Below are 11,936 nucleotides of genomic sequence, written 5' to 3'. Positions count from 1 at the left end.
CGCCACCAGGGAAGCCCTGAAGCGCTTCTTGAATCTGTGTCTCCAGGAGTGCAGTGCTGCAGTGCAGTGCTAACAAACCCCAAATAAGCACCTTTTGTTTCAATCAGGTCTCCATTTCTAAAATTTTGGTTAAATCTTCTAACTGTGCTGGGACCAAGGTAGGAAGGGGTGGGTTTCTCATTCATTCAACAGATATGTATTGAATGTCCAAGCAATGAATAAGACAGACCCAGTCCCAGCAAGCTTGAGACTCAGTCTATGGGTAAGAAAAACCTTAAACAAATACGGACACCATCAATTCTGTGTTATCACAACTGGGGTGAGGGTCAGGAAGAAGTAGAGGATAACTTGCAGACATCTGAGGAGACTTGCACCATTTGGGGTGTCATGTTCTCTGAAGAAATGAAGTTTAACTTTGGGTGGAAGTGCTGAGTGGGAGCTGGGGGGAGGAGGAGGAGAGTGTTAAAGTAAGAGAAGAAACATTTATACATATATTTATTGAGCACCTACTAGGTGCCAGAACTTTTAGCCCTGAGCATCCTGAGAGGTACAAATCAGTCCTCCTGGAGCTCCGAATGTGCAAAGCTTGGGGAAGGGAGGGTGCTTCACGCGTCGGGGTTGAAGGAAAAACTGGTGTGGCTACAGCACAGCGGTGAGAGGGGTGTTCAGAGGGGAGGTGGGTGGGGCCTGACCATGAAAAGCGCTGTAGGCCACTTTTAGGAGGTTAGACTAAAACTTCGTGGCCAACCCCCAAGCAAGCCCCTCTGGGTTGAAGAGACAGCTGTCTGCAATTACTTAGGATTGCCTTTTAGAAAAAGCAGATTTGAGTTTCCTCAAACTTCCACCCAACTCCCACTGTGAGTTGAGTGACGTCAAAAGAAGCCAAGACTTCAGGGCTTGAAGGACCCTAAGAAAACATCAAGTCCAAACCTTTCTTTGTACAGATTGGAAGACTGAGGCCCAGTGAGGCCCAGGATTGCACTGCTCAACCGTATCAGACACGTCAGTACCCTCTACATCCCCTCTGCCTACCCATCCACCTCGGAGGTCACCAGCAGGCAATTCCCGGACACACCTCTGACAGCTTCCTGCATCTCTCTGACTGAGGGCTTCAGGGCAGCCTGGAAGTAGAGAATTAGGAATTGACACCCCCAGAAAGGACCCTTGAACCAGCGAGAGACCAGAGTTGGTAGTAAATACACTAATTTCTTCACTCCTGATGGGATAACTTGAAGGCACGTTCCTTTTTTTTTCACATCCCTACTACCCATTGTGCTTCCTGGGATCACCTCACAAATAAGCAGGGACTGTGGCAGAGTTAAACTGCAGGTCTCCAGACTCCTAGTCCAGTGCTCTTTCCTCACACCAGGGTTTCTCAACCTCAGCACTATTACCATTTTGGGCTGGATAATTCACTGTTCGCGGGGGCTGGCCTGTGTATTGAAGAATGTTTAGCAGCATTCCTGAACTCTAGCCACTAGATGCCAGCAGCACCCTCCAGTTGGGAACAGTAAAAAATGTCTCTTCCTTGTCAAATGTTCCCTGGGGGAAAATCACCCCTGGTTGCAAACCACTGCTCTACACCAGGCTGTCCCTCTTAGCAGGTCTACAGAAAGAATTCCAAGCCCTAAGAATCCCTCCCCTTCCCGATGGCTCTTCAGAGAACATAAATGAAACCACTGAAACTTACTCTGAAAAATCTTTTATTAGAGATGAGTGAAATAACAAGACACTGGGGGCTCTGAAGACAACCTCGCTCCTGTGGGATCACAGACCTGTCAGGTCTCCAGGGTAAACAGCGCAGCCTCCCGGACCAGGCTGCTGCATTGGCCATTGGCATCCTCTGGCCTCCCTTGTTTGTCCTGGTCCATCCCTGCCAGGTCCCAGTGCCCAGCGCCTATAAAGCTGACCTGTTAGAGACTGATGATGGCTTAGGTGTATCTGTTTTCCAATACGGGCCTGAAAGCGACGGTGGAATTTCTGGCGCTGGGAAGTAGAACCTTTAAGTCTCCACCCTCCATTTCTATCACTCTCCTTTCTCCTTTCTTGGCCCTTTCCTCCCCCGAGACTGGAAGGTTCCTGAGTTGACTGACAGAAAGAGGAGAGAAGTGAGGATAATCATCCCAGACCATTCCTTTCATTCTTGCTAAATCAAGGAGAGTAAGCGAATGGGGGTGAACCCTCCTCTACTTCCTGGCTGGGAATCTGTTACAACAGAGGTCCCCAGCAAGGCTGTGCTGTCCCTCAAAAGGAGTGATATTCAGAATATTTATTTAACAGCCAGTATAGCATGGGCACTGAGCAACCAGAATGGATACAGGCTGTAGACAACTGCAATGTTATTCAGGTGTAAGCCAGCTGATTGTCAGTCTGCCCCTAAGCCCAGAACCATCCTCTGGAATCTAGCCCTGCCCATGTCCAAGCCTAACTCGTGGGACCAGCTGCCCGGAAAGGGACCACATCTGCAGGACCTTTGTCTTATTCCTGTGACATCTGCAGTGCCTAGCACAGGAATGGACAAAGAGCCAGAACTCAGTCAAAGAATACTAGGCTAATGAATGGCTGAGAAGACAGTCCCTAGTCTGGCAGAATCCCTGGCCTGCAGAATGATGAAGGCAGGTTAGAGCCCCCCAGACTGATGGAAGAAACACAGTCCTGGTCTGATGAGGGATTGAAGGTTCTGCAGTTGGAGCTGGGTCAGGAGCACTCGGGTCCAGCCATAGGGCTCCCTGGTCCCTGGCAGGTATGAGATGGAGACAAACGGCCATCAGCCCTAACATGGAGGGGCCCAGTGCCCTTGGCAGGGGCATGGGCCCATGTCAGGGAGGAAGGCCAGCCACAGAGGCACAAGGGACAGAGACAGCAAGACCCCAGGGCATAAACACCTCAGCTCCCCAGTCTTGTGGGCTCAAGTCCTAGCTCTGAATCTGGGGTCCAGCATGGGGGTGGTTCAGGCATGCAAGGGCTAGTAAGGAGCTAGTCTTGCAAAAGCTGCACAGAACTTGCTGGGAGAACCCCAGTCCTTGAACCGTCTCCTTCAGTGAAGCCAACCTGGGGAGAGAAGGATGAAAATTGACATTTCTTAAGCACCTGTTATATACCAGCTGTTTATCTCACTCAGTTTCAAAAGGTCCTATTGTGGGAACATGAAATTATCCCTATTTTACAGATGAAGCTGAAGCTGGAAGAAGTGAAGCCACTTTCCCAAGACCGCCACGCTTCAAAGCCCAGGCTCTTATTATCACACGTGTCTCAACAACAGGCATCAACTAAATGCTGGGTGATGGACACCCGGTTGTAGACACACATTTGTGTCTGGTGCCTGACTCTGATAGACTGAGGATGATGATTCCCTAGAGAGACCCAGCTCCTTCCATCCCCTACTTTCAACACAGACAACCAATGCCAGCCCCGACAAATCCCCAGGGGAACCAGGAACAGAGATGGCTTCCTTCTCGGCACAACTGCCTCTGTCCTATGCCCACTCCCAGGCTCCTCATCTAAATATGTATGATTGTGCGAGACTCTGTGATTCAGCAGGGAGAAGCTGGATTAAGGATGACAGCTCTTGCCTTGTCCCTGTCACATCCCTCTATGCCTGGAAGTTTCAGTGGATTCCAGGAGACTCCTGTACAAGGGGAGAGTTATGCAAACCAAAGGCTGGAACACGGCCACCCTAATCCTTCCTCGTCTGCAGGGAGTGCTTCCTTCTCTGAGCGACCAGCCTGGCTGACACAGCTTTGCTCACCCTCCCTTGGGGAACAGTCAGAGCTTGGGCCTTGTCACCTCTGACGCCTCTCCAAGGCCTGGGCTCTCCCCAGCTGCACCCATCCTGGGCTGGGGAAGGAGGAACACCAGGACAGGGACTGGTCAAACGATGGCTGCCCCCAGTCCTGGAGAGAGGTCTGCCGCCCTAATACACTTACTCTTGACCAGCTCTGCCTCCCACGTACCCTATCACCGCCCTTCAAACCACAGTCCCGGAGTCTTACCGGCACGTTCCTTCTGGGTAGAGGCTGCCGGGCTGAAGGACAGTCCTCCGGGCTCCGGCCCCCCCGCCGATAGGAGCGAGTGCTCTCAGAGCTGGAAGACAGGGAAAGGCCAAGGTGACCCCTGCACCCAGAGAGCCCCTTAGAGTAGGGGGAAGGGCTCAGGGATAGAGCAAGGCTGGGGGCTTGGACTGGGTGGGCAGAGAGTCCACGAGGCCCCCAGGCTGGGTGCATCACAGGCCCCAGAGGCCCAGAACTGACCTCCACACTGAAAATTTCACCATATCTACTCCCCAGACTCCAAACTGAAAGGGTTTGCAAGGAAGAGAGGACTGGATCCTGGGTTGGAGGTGGGGACAGAGTGAAAACCCCACTGTGAACCTGTAGAACAAGCCCCAGTTGGCACTAGGCCTTCACTCTTCCAGCTTCAGCAGCCTGAGCCCCAGACTCCTCCCCAGCTCTCCAGGCCAGACGCAGGAGCAGGTGTGTGAAGGGGGAAGGGGTCCAATCACCCTCCACTTAAGGTCTAGCATTTCTGCATTGTTCATGGGCCTCAGCGCTGGAAGGTATCCCAGGCTTCAGGCAGGCACCGTTTAGAGGTGGCGAAGTAAATGGATGCTCAGAGAGGTCAGGAGACTTGCTGAGACTGCACAGCTGGGCTTTCACCAACCTGAACCTGACAGGGGGATACATCTCTGAAGGGGTGGTTCCAGATGTCAGGCTGGGTCGGGAGGGGCCCGGGGGCTCCCAGAGGGCCTCTTCAGAGCTGGGTAGGGTTTGGTTGGGACCCCCAGGTTCCACGGGGCTTGTGAGGCTGGAGGAGGAGGAGGCTGGACTGCTCAGGTTCTCAGGGACCCCAGCAGACTCCGAGCTCAGGCTGGGAACTTCGGAACGATCTGAAATCAGAAGTGATAAAGACAGGCTTTATCACTTACCCTGTGCTCAATTTCAAAGCAGCTTTTGGCCTCTGGGATCTATCATGGTTCTCTCCCAATTCCCCACCTCTCATCTATCTCTCCAGCACTCTCCTTCAACTCTTCCCCATCATGCTTCAGTCTCATGGTTCATGATGTTCATTCCTGATGGCCAGGGCCACACTGACTAGCACTGTTTCACTTCTGCTCACACCCTCTCCTCAATCTGGACTCTCCTGCTTGTCCCTCAGGCTCAGCTCTGATGCTGCCCCCACCAGGAAGCCTTCCTAACCCACCTACCAATCCCAGCAGGATAGGCTCCCTCCCTCTCCCGAGTTCCCAGAACAAGCCTGTTCATTCATGCAACAAATAGTTCTTGACAGCAGCCAGGCACTGTGCTAGGTGCTGGAGAAATAGTAGTCAACAAAACTTGCTTCCGTCCTTTTGGGATTTATCTTCTATGTCACACTGTGCCTTATATTATAATGAATTACATTCCAGTTTTTCTCTCTCCCACTAGACTGTGTCTCAGTAGCCCCCAAGGGACTCAAGACACAGTGGATGCTTAAAAAATGCTTCTCTCTCTTTTTATTTCAGTGAAGCATTGAGGAATTTGGAATAAGACAGACCCGGGTTGGAAGCCCACATCAGGGACGTAGCTATGGGATCTTGGGCATGTTACTGAACATCTCTCTTCCTTTACCTGTAAGGCGGAGACGATAACCCCTACCTGACAGTGACAGTGAGGATGGTATGGACTAACACAGCGCTCTGAGCTCAGTGCTCCAGCACATAGCAGGCCCTCAATGAATGGCATGAGAGCATCTTTCTGGGCAGCCAACCATACCTCCACTGGCATGTCCCGCACGCCCTTGGGCCATGGTCCGAGAAGGGTTTTTGACCGGCAAAGGTGGGGGGCAATCCTCACTCTGGATCTTAGGGGCAGCTGGTCCCAGGCTGGCGATGGTCTCGTAGGTCTTGTTGCTGATGTCCAGCCTCCCACTGGCCCAGCGGACCTGGGCTGGGGGCTTCAGCGGGCAGCGCTGCTGGGGCAAAAGTGTGGGAGGGAGGACGCCCTTGGTTCCTCCAGCTCAGCCCCGCCCCTCCCCACATCAGGTCCCATTTGGACCTGGAAGACCATCAGGTCTTCCCTTCAGCTGTCTGGAGGCCTGAGAGACGAGGGCTGGGACGCACCTTCTCTTCCTCATCCTCCTCACTGTCAGAGCCAGGCTCTGTGGAAATCCCCCAGGGGTAGTCCAGGTGCAGGGGGAAGGCGAGGGTCCCGGCATGGGCCTGCTCCAGCTGCCAAAAACAAAGCCTTGGCAGTTCAGAAGGTCAGGGGCTCAGCGGAGAGACAGAAAGGGTCAGGGGCTCCCTCTCCTTCCCTAGACCTCACCAGCTCCTCACACTCTTTGTGCTGCTTCTTCCTGGCTATGTCCAGAGCTGTCTCTCCTGCCTCGTTCACTGTGAGGGACAAAGTCAGGGGTCATGGTCAGGGTCAAAGAGGCATTATAACTTGGAGGTTAGGATGAGTCTTTGGAATCAAGATTGTCTGGGTTTGAATCCTGGCTCTGCTACTTCCTGGCTGTGTGACTTTGGACAAGTGACTTAACCTCTCTGGGCCTTAATTTTCTCATCTATAAAATGAGTATGACACTTGTAACTACTGACGAGGTTGTTATGAGGATTAAATGAGTTAATATACATAGAGCACTTGGCACATTACCAGGTACACATTAAACAGTAAATCATAGCTATTACAAGCACTATTATTCAGATTCAGTTAATGTTTATTTGTCTAGGTACTTTAAGAAAAGTTGTTTTATTTTATCCTTTCAGCAGGTCTGCTAGGTCAGTGGTATTATTCCCATTTTACAGATGAAGAAGCTGAGGTTCAAGAGATGAATGGACAAACCCCAAAGTCACAAAGGTGGTCAGAAGCAAGCCAGGATTAGAACCCAAGTCTGTGCGCAAAGTCCATGCTTGTTACCAGTGCTCTCTGTCTGGAAATAAGGCAGGAAGTCCCCCACGAGGGGTAGTCAGGAATGGGAGTCTGATGGAGGAGTTGTCGGAGCCCCACCTGTGCCAACTGAGGCTCTCCCTTTCAGCAGCAGCTTGAGGCAGTCGGGTTGGTTGTAGAGAGCAGCGCAGTGCAGGGCGCTATTCCCGTCAGCAGCCTTGGCATCCAGGTGACCACTGTGGCGGGGTGTGGGGGGGTGGGTCAGGGAGGAAGGAAGGGAACAGACAGGTGAAGGGGTCGAAGTCAGGGGGAGAAGAGAGAGAGGAAAGGAGGGAGGAGAGGGGGAGAAGAGGAAGGCAAGGGGAGCGTGAGGAGGTGGGCAGGGAGGTTCTCACCCGTTTTGGATGATGAAATCCACCAGGGGCAGGGAGGCCTGGTTGGTGACTCTGACAGCCAAGTGCAGGGCGAGCTCTCCAGGTGCCTGAATACATGTCCACACCTCTGAGTTTACCCCAGTTCACCTGCCCCCCAATATTACCCTCTTAAACTCTTGCTGCCCCCTGACACCTCCAGATATGAAGCTGCCAGAACCCCTGAGAGAGGAAACTGAATGGGGAAACCTCATGTTTAGGAGGAGGATGAAAGGCCATTCCTTCACTGCTTCCTTCAGTGGTTCTACCTCCTCCTCCCCAGTAGAAGGTGTTTCTCAAACTTGGTTCTTGGCCTTGGACTCTTCTCTCTGCTCCTCTCTCACTGCCCCCAGAGACGTCGAATAACCTCAAGCTTTCAGTTAACACTCACGGGTAGGCTGTTCCAAATTCTTACCCCGTCTAAGTGCTACACCCACCCTGCCCACTGGAGAGCCCACAAGATATCAGGCAGACAGCTCAAAGACATGGCATCCAATTTTTGATGTCCAGTCAGTGTCAATTTATTCCTTCAAATGTCTCTGATATCCTTTCCCCCTTGGCTCACGTGATGTTTGTTACTAGAATCACCAATGCAATGGCCTTCCTTGCTCTGATCTGATCCACCCCTCCCCATTTCTAAGGCTATTCAAGGGAAAAAAAGATTCTAACATTTATCACACATATATTATGCACCAGGCCCTTTCATACGGGACTTAATTCTCACTTCAACCCCATGGGTGCTATCATTAACCCGTTTTACAGATGAGAAAATGAGACTCGGTGTTCAGTAACTTGCTCAGGATCACACAGCTAGGAAAAGACAGAGCCAGGATTTTGGCTCAGAATTGCCTGACTTAAGTTGTGCTCTCTCCCATTTACCCCTCTGATGGGTGGGGTTTGAGCAGCTGTCAGAGGTGGGGCAGGGGGGAGTAACAGCCAGCCCTGGAGGAGGACTGGGGTGTGTTAAGTGTGGCTGGGTTATAAGGGGCCCTTGGAGAGGGTTCTCACCTGCCCCTCAGGCCCCGGCAGTGGCTGTCCAAAGTCCTGCCCATTAGCGAAGGCTTCCAGTACAGACAGGAGGTCCCGGTTGCAAATGGCCATCCAGAGTCTCTGAGGCTCGGGGGTGGATCGCCGGGCAAACCTGTGTTCCACATACTTGGCCACGATATAGTCCCTGCGGGTGCTCCTGCCAAAAATAACCGCGGGATGTCAGAGCAAGGACCGTTTCTACTCAGCTGACCCTTGAAACCACCCCACATGTCCTGGACTCTTCCAGATCTGAGGCTCCCCTCTCCCCAGACTTCTCCCTGGGAGCCAGGGAAGCAGAATCCCCCGGCCAGAATCCGCCCCCAGCTGAGAATCGCCTTACATGTCACTCTCAGTTGAGGGTTTAGGGCCGCCGTGCGAGGGCAGCTGGGCCTCCATGACCTCATTGAAGCGAGTGTTTCCGATGTTCAAGGCCAACTGGGTTCGCAGGAAAGTAGTGGGGGTAAGACGCGGTGGTTAGGACAGCGCCCCCTGGAGGACTGAGCTTCCAGAGGTCCCGCCCCTCAGCCTCCCTCCTCGTCCAGGCTCGGCTCCGCCCCGCCCATCCTCTTTTTGGCTCGTCTGGGTCCTGCCCCAACTTGGCCCTGCCTCACCTTGGCCCCGCCCCATCCGACCACACAGGCTCCAGCTGAGCCCTTCGGGCCCAAGCCCCGCCTCTCATCAGACCACGCCCCGAATCGCCCTCCGGCCCCGCCCCGCCCTCACCAATAGCTCGGAGGGGCCCAGTAGGTCCAAGGTGAGGGACTGCATGCGTGAGAAGCGCACGCCCAGCTCGCGGTGTACTCCGGAACACTGGATGCAGGTGAGCACGCCCAGGTTGGTGCTGAGCCAAGTGGGGTCTGCAAAGTAACGCAGCTCGTGCCTGGAGGCGCAGGCCCCTCCCCTCCGTTTCCACCTCCCTCCTCGCCCGGCCCCACCTGCAGCCCCGCAGTCGCAGCACTGGCCATTCCCGGGCCTGCTCTTGACCTCGGCGATGAGCAGCTTGGTGAGGTCCTGGGGCTCCCCGTCCAGCCCGGCGCCCCCCCAGGGCCCCGGGCTGCCGCTGGGCTCCCCCAGAAAGGCACTACTCAAGGCTTCGTCCTTGCTGTTCTGCAGCACTGACACCCACCTGCGGAGAGTGCGGCGTGGCGTGGGGATGACGCCCGCGGTGGTGCGGTCCTGTATCGGGCCGGAGGCTGCTCCCCTAACCCCCACCCCCGGGCTAGCCGTGGGGGGCACTCACGCCTCACACTCATGTTCGTCCTCCGCCTGGAAGTGGTATGTCCTGTTGTCTGTGGGGAGAGGGGCGTTGTCTGGCTCACAGAGATCCTGCTGTCCTTGCTGCCCTGGGCCTGGGAAGCCCTCACCCCCACCGCCGGCTCCAGACGGAGGTTTTGTTCCTTGGGGCCAGGCTCTGCTAAGCTACAGTGGGCGGGTGATGACAGTGGCCAGCAGAGGGGGCAGTTTCTCAGAAGAAACCTCCAAAGTAGGACCCCAAGAAGGCCCTCTGTGTGAAGCCCAGCTTCCAGGGTCAGGCGAGGTTTCCCAGGGCACAGGACCCCCTTCAGCTCACGGGCAGAGGAGCCTCTGAACCTACGGCCACCTCCCCTCCCAGCCCCACAGTCTCCCTTCTGGTCTTCCTGCTCCCCACCTCTCCCCCTCGTCCCCCAGCCCGCACTAGCTGCCAGATTGCTGGGCCAAAGGTTCTGCTCAAATCACACCACTTCCCTGCTCCAAGGCCTCCTATGACCTCCAAACCTTTAAGAGGCGGTCCCAAGCTTCATCTCCCACTACTGCTATGGGAACCCTGCACCCTGTCTAAACTGGAAGACCCACTCTCCTACTTCCATGCCTTTCATCTCCTGAAACATCCTCCCCCAGACTCTATGTTCTGTGTCCTTCAACGCTAAACTCCGAGAAGGCTTTCCTGATTCCTCACAGCAGGGCAGGCCTTCCCTCGCTCTAATATATCTTTTTAAATTTTTATTTATTTATTTGTTTATTTATTTTTGGCCACGCCGCATGGCTTGCGGGATCTTAGTTCCCTGACCAGGGATTGAACCCAGGCCCTCGGCAGTGAGAGCGCTGAGTCCTAAACACGGGACCCGACAGGGAATTCCCCCCTCACTCTAATCTCTGATGGTGCTATATCTGCACCTCTCTTCTGGACATTCCCCATCACCTTGCAGTTCCAGGTCCCCACCTCACACCCCTGCCAGAGAGAGCTCCCTGAAGACCAGATCTAGGTATTTCTCAGCCTGTGCTGGCGCTCATGAAAAGCCTGTCACCAAGACCCCAAAAGATGAAAACTGAACATATTAAAGTAATAATTTTGAAAGCCAAATTACCCAAATCCATTTAAATATGCTTTACAGAAATCATATTTAATGTGGGGTGTGGGTGCATTTTAATGTTTAATGTGACATGGGGTGAAGCCTCTAAAAAGTGTGTCCAGAGCTTAAGGAGTCTGATGCCTGCCGTAGCAACTATTTGATAAACACATGTGGAATTGGACACAGGCCCCTACTTGGAGCCTCCCAGGAGCTGACAGGTCTCTCAGAGAAGCCCTGGGCAGTTGCTGGGTAGGGGGCAGGGACTACTCACGGGTCACCAGGTCAAAGCACTTTTTCTCCTCGGGGTTTGGCCTCACTTGGCATGTCAGCAAGGTCAGCTTCACTGGTGGCCGGTTTATCTGTGCGAAGTTGGGGATGGAGGATGTACATGTTACCCTCTGGGCCTCCCAAACTCTTAGGCTTGTTTCCCAATCTGTTAAATGGGCACAATAATCGCGTTCCAGTTTATGTCTCCCCTCTCCTAGCACCTCAAGGACGTGGAGTGTGAGGCTTTGGATCCCCTCCTTCCTCCCACAGGGAGTCTCCAGTTCCCTGGATCCAGGTTTGCAACCAGTCTTAGAGGGAGGGTTTGACATCTGTCTGCTCTGAACACCAGGAGGAGAGGACCTATCATGTCCTTAGACCCCGCACCCCTCCAGGCCTCACCGTGCTGTGTGAGATGGTCAGGCAGCCATACTTGACTCCACACTTCCTTTTCTGCCAGACTCTTCGAATTCTAGGGCCCAGAGGGATAGAAAGACAGTCAGTCAAGGCTCACACCTAATTCCCCTGTATCAGTGAACAGAGTCCTGGACCAGGACTCACTTCTTCACCTCTTCCGTCCTGTGACCCCTATGCCCCTCACTCCCTGGGCTCCCTTCTGCTGGAGGGGACACAGCCCTGCCATTAGGAAGCTCCCAGTCAGACAGCCCCACTCTCTAGGAATCTTTATTCTAAAGGGGCATGTGACCTTGGCCCTCTGAGAGCTTCCAGTCTGATGGAGGAGACAGTTCCCAACCTTAGGGACCTCCTAGTCTGAGAGGAGGAACAGGTTCTTGACCACAACAGATGAATTATGGTTAAAGACAAAGCAAGATAAATATCGAGCCCTCAAAAATAAAATTAGCAAATCCATGATCAAAGCTACTTGACACTTTTCCTCTAAGAGGTAAATATTAATTGGTTTAACAAAGGTATTCTTCTCTGATAAAAACTGATTAGTAAGTAAAAAAATTAACGGATTCCCATAAAGGCCTTTGCATTTCACAGACTGATTTTTTTTTTACACCAGGGAGCAGGGCACA

At 53.4% G+C, this 11,936-nt stretch overlaps 1 protein-coding gene across 7 annotated transcripts in view; it reads right to left on the bottom strand.

The window, feature by feature from the left end:
* Positions 1-1,686: 1,686 nt before the first annotated feature.
* ASAP3 (ArfGAP with SH3 domain, ankyrin repeat and PH domain 3) overlaps positions 1,687-11,936 on the bottom strand; it is a 138,223-nt gene continuing 127,973 nt past the window's right edge. For 5 of the 7 annotated variants that reach the window (XM_082451321.1, XM_082451322.1, XM_082451320.1 and 2 more), the window contains 15 exons: positions 11,299-11,368; positions 10,904-10,991; positions 9,543-9,591; positions 9,238-9,428; positions 9,026-9,159; positions 8,643-8,737; positions 8,282-8,459; positions 7,259-7,344; positions 6,984-7,099; positions 6,300-6,367; positions 6,098-6,205; positions 5,751-5,949; positions 4,660-4,885; positions 3,993-4,083; positions 1,687-3,051 (listed from right to left, as the gene is read on the bottom strand). In XM_082451321.1, coding sequence (XP_082307447.1) covers positions 2,977-3,051; positions 3,993-4,083; positions 4,660-4,885; positions 5,751-5,949; positions 6,098-6,205; positions 6,300-6,367; positions 6,984-7,099; positions 7,259-7,344; positions 8,282-8,459; positions 8,643-8,737; positions 9,026-9,159; positions 9,238-9,428; positions 9,543-9,591; positions 10,904-10,991; positions 11,299-11,368 — 1,774 coding nt within the window. In that variant the 3' untranslated portion in view covers positions 1,687-2,976. Of the gene's footprint in view, positions 3,052-3,992; positions 4,084-4,659; positions 4,886-5,750; positions 5,950-6,097; positions 6,206-6,299; positions 6,368-6,983; positions 7,100-7,258; positions 7,345-8,281; positions 8,460-8,642; positions 8,738-9,025; positions 9,429-9,542; positions 9,592-10,903; positions 10,992-11,298; positions 11,369-11,936 lie in introns of all 7 variants that reach the window. The other 2 variants (XM_082451323.1, XM_082451319.1) reach the window with 2 other exon arrangements.

This window comes from Balaenoptera physalus, assembly GCF_965194825.1.
Source record: "Balaenoptera physalus genome assembly, chromosome: 1".
Taxonomy (NCBI): Eukaryota; Metazoa; Chordata; class Mammalia; order Artiodactyla; family Balaenopteridae; genus Balaenoptera; species Balaenoptera physalus.
This window is presented reverse-complemented; position numbering and strand designations above follow the sequence as displayed.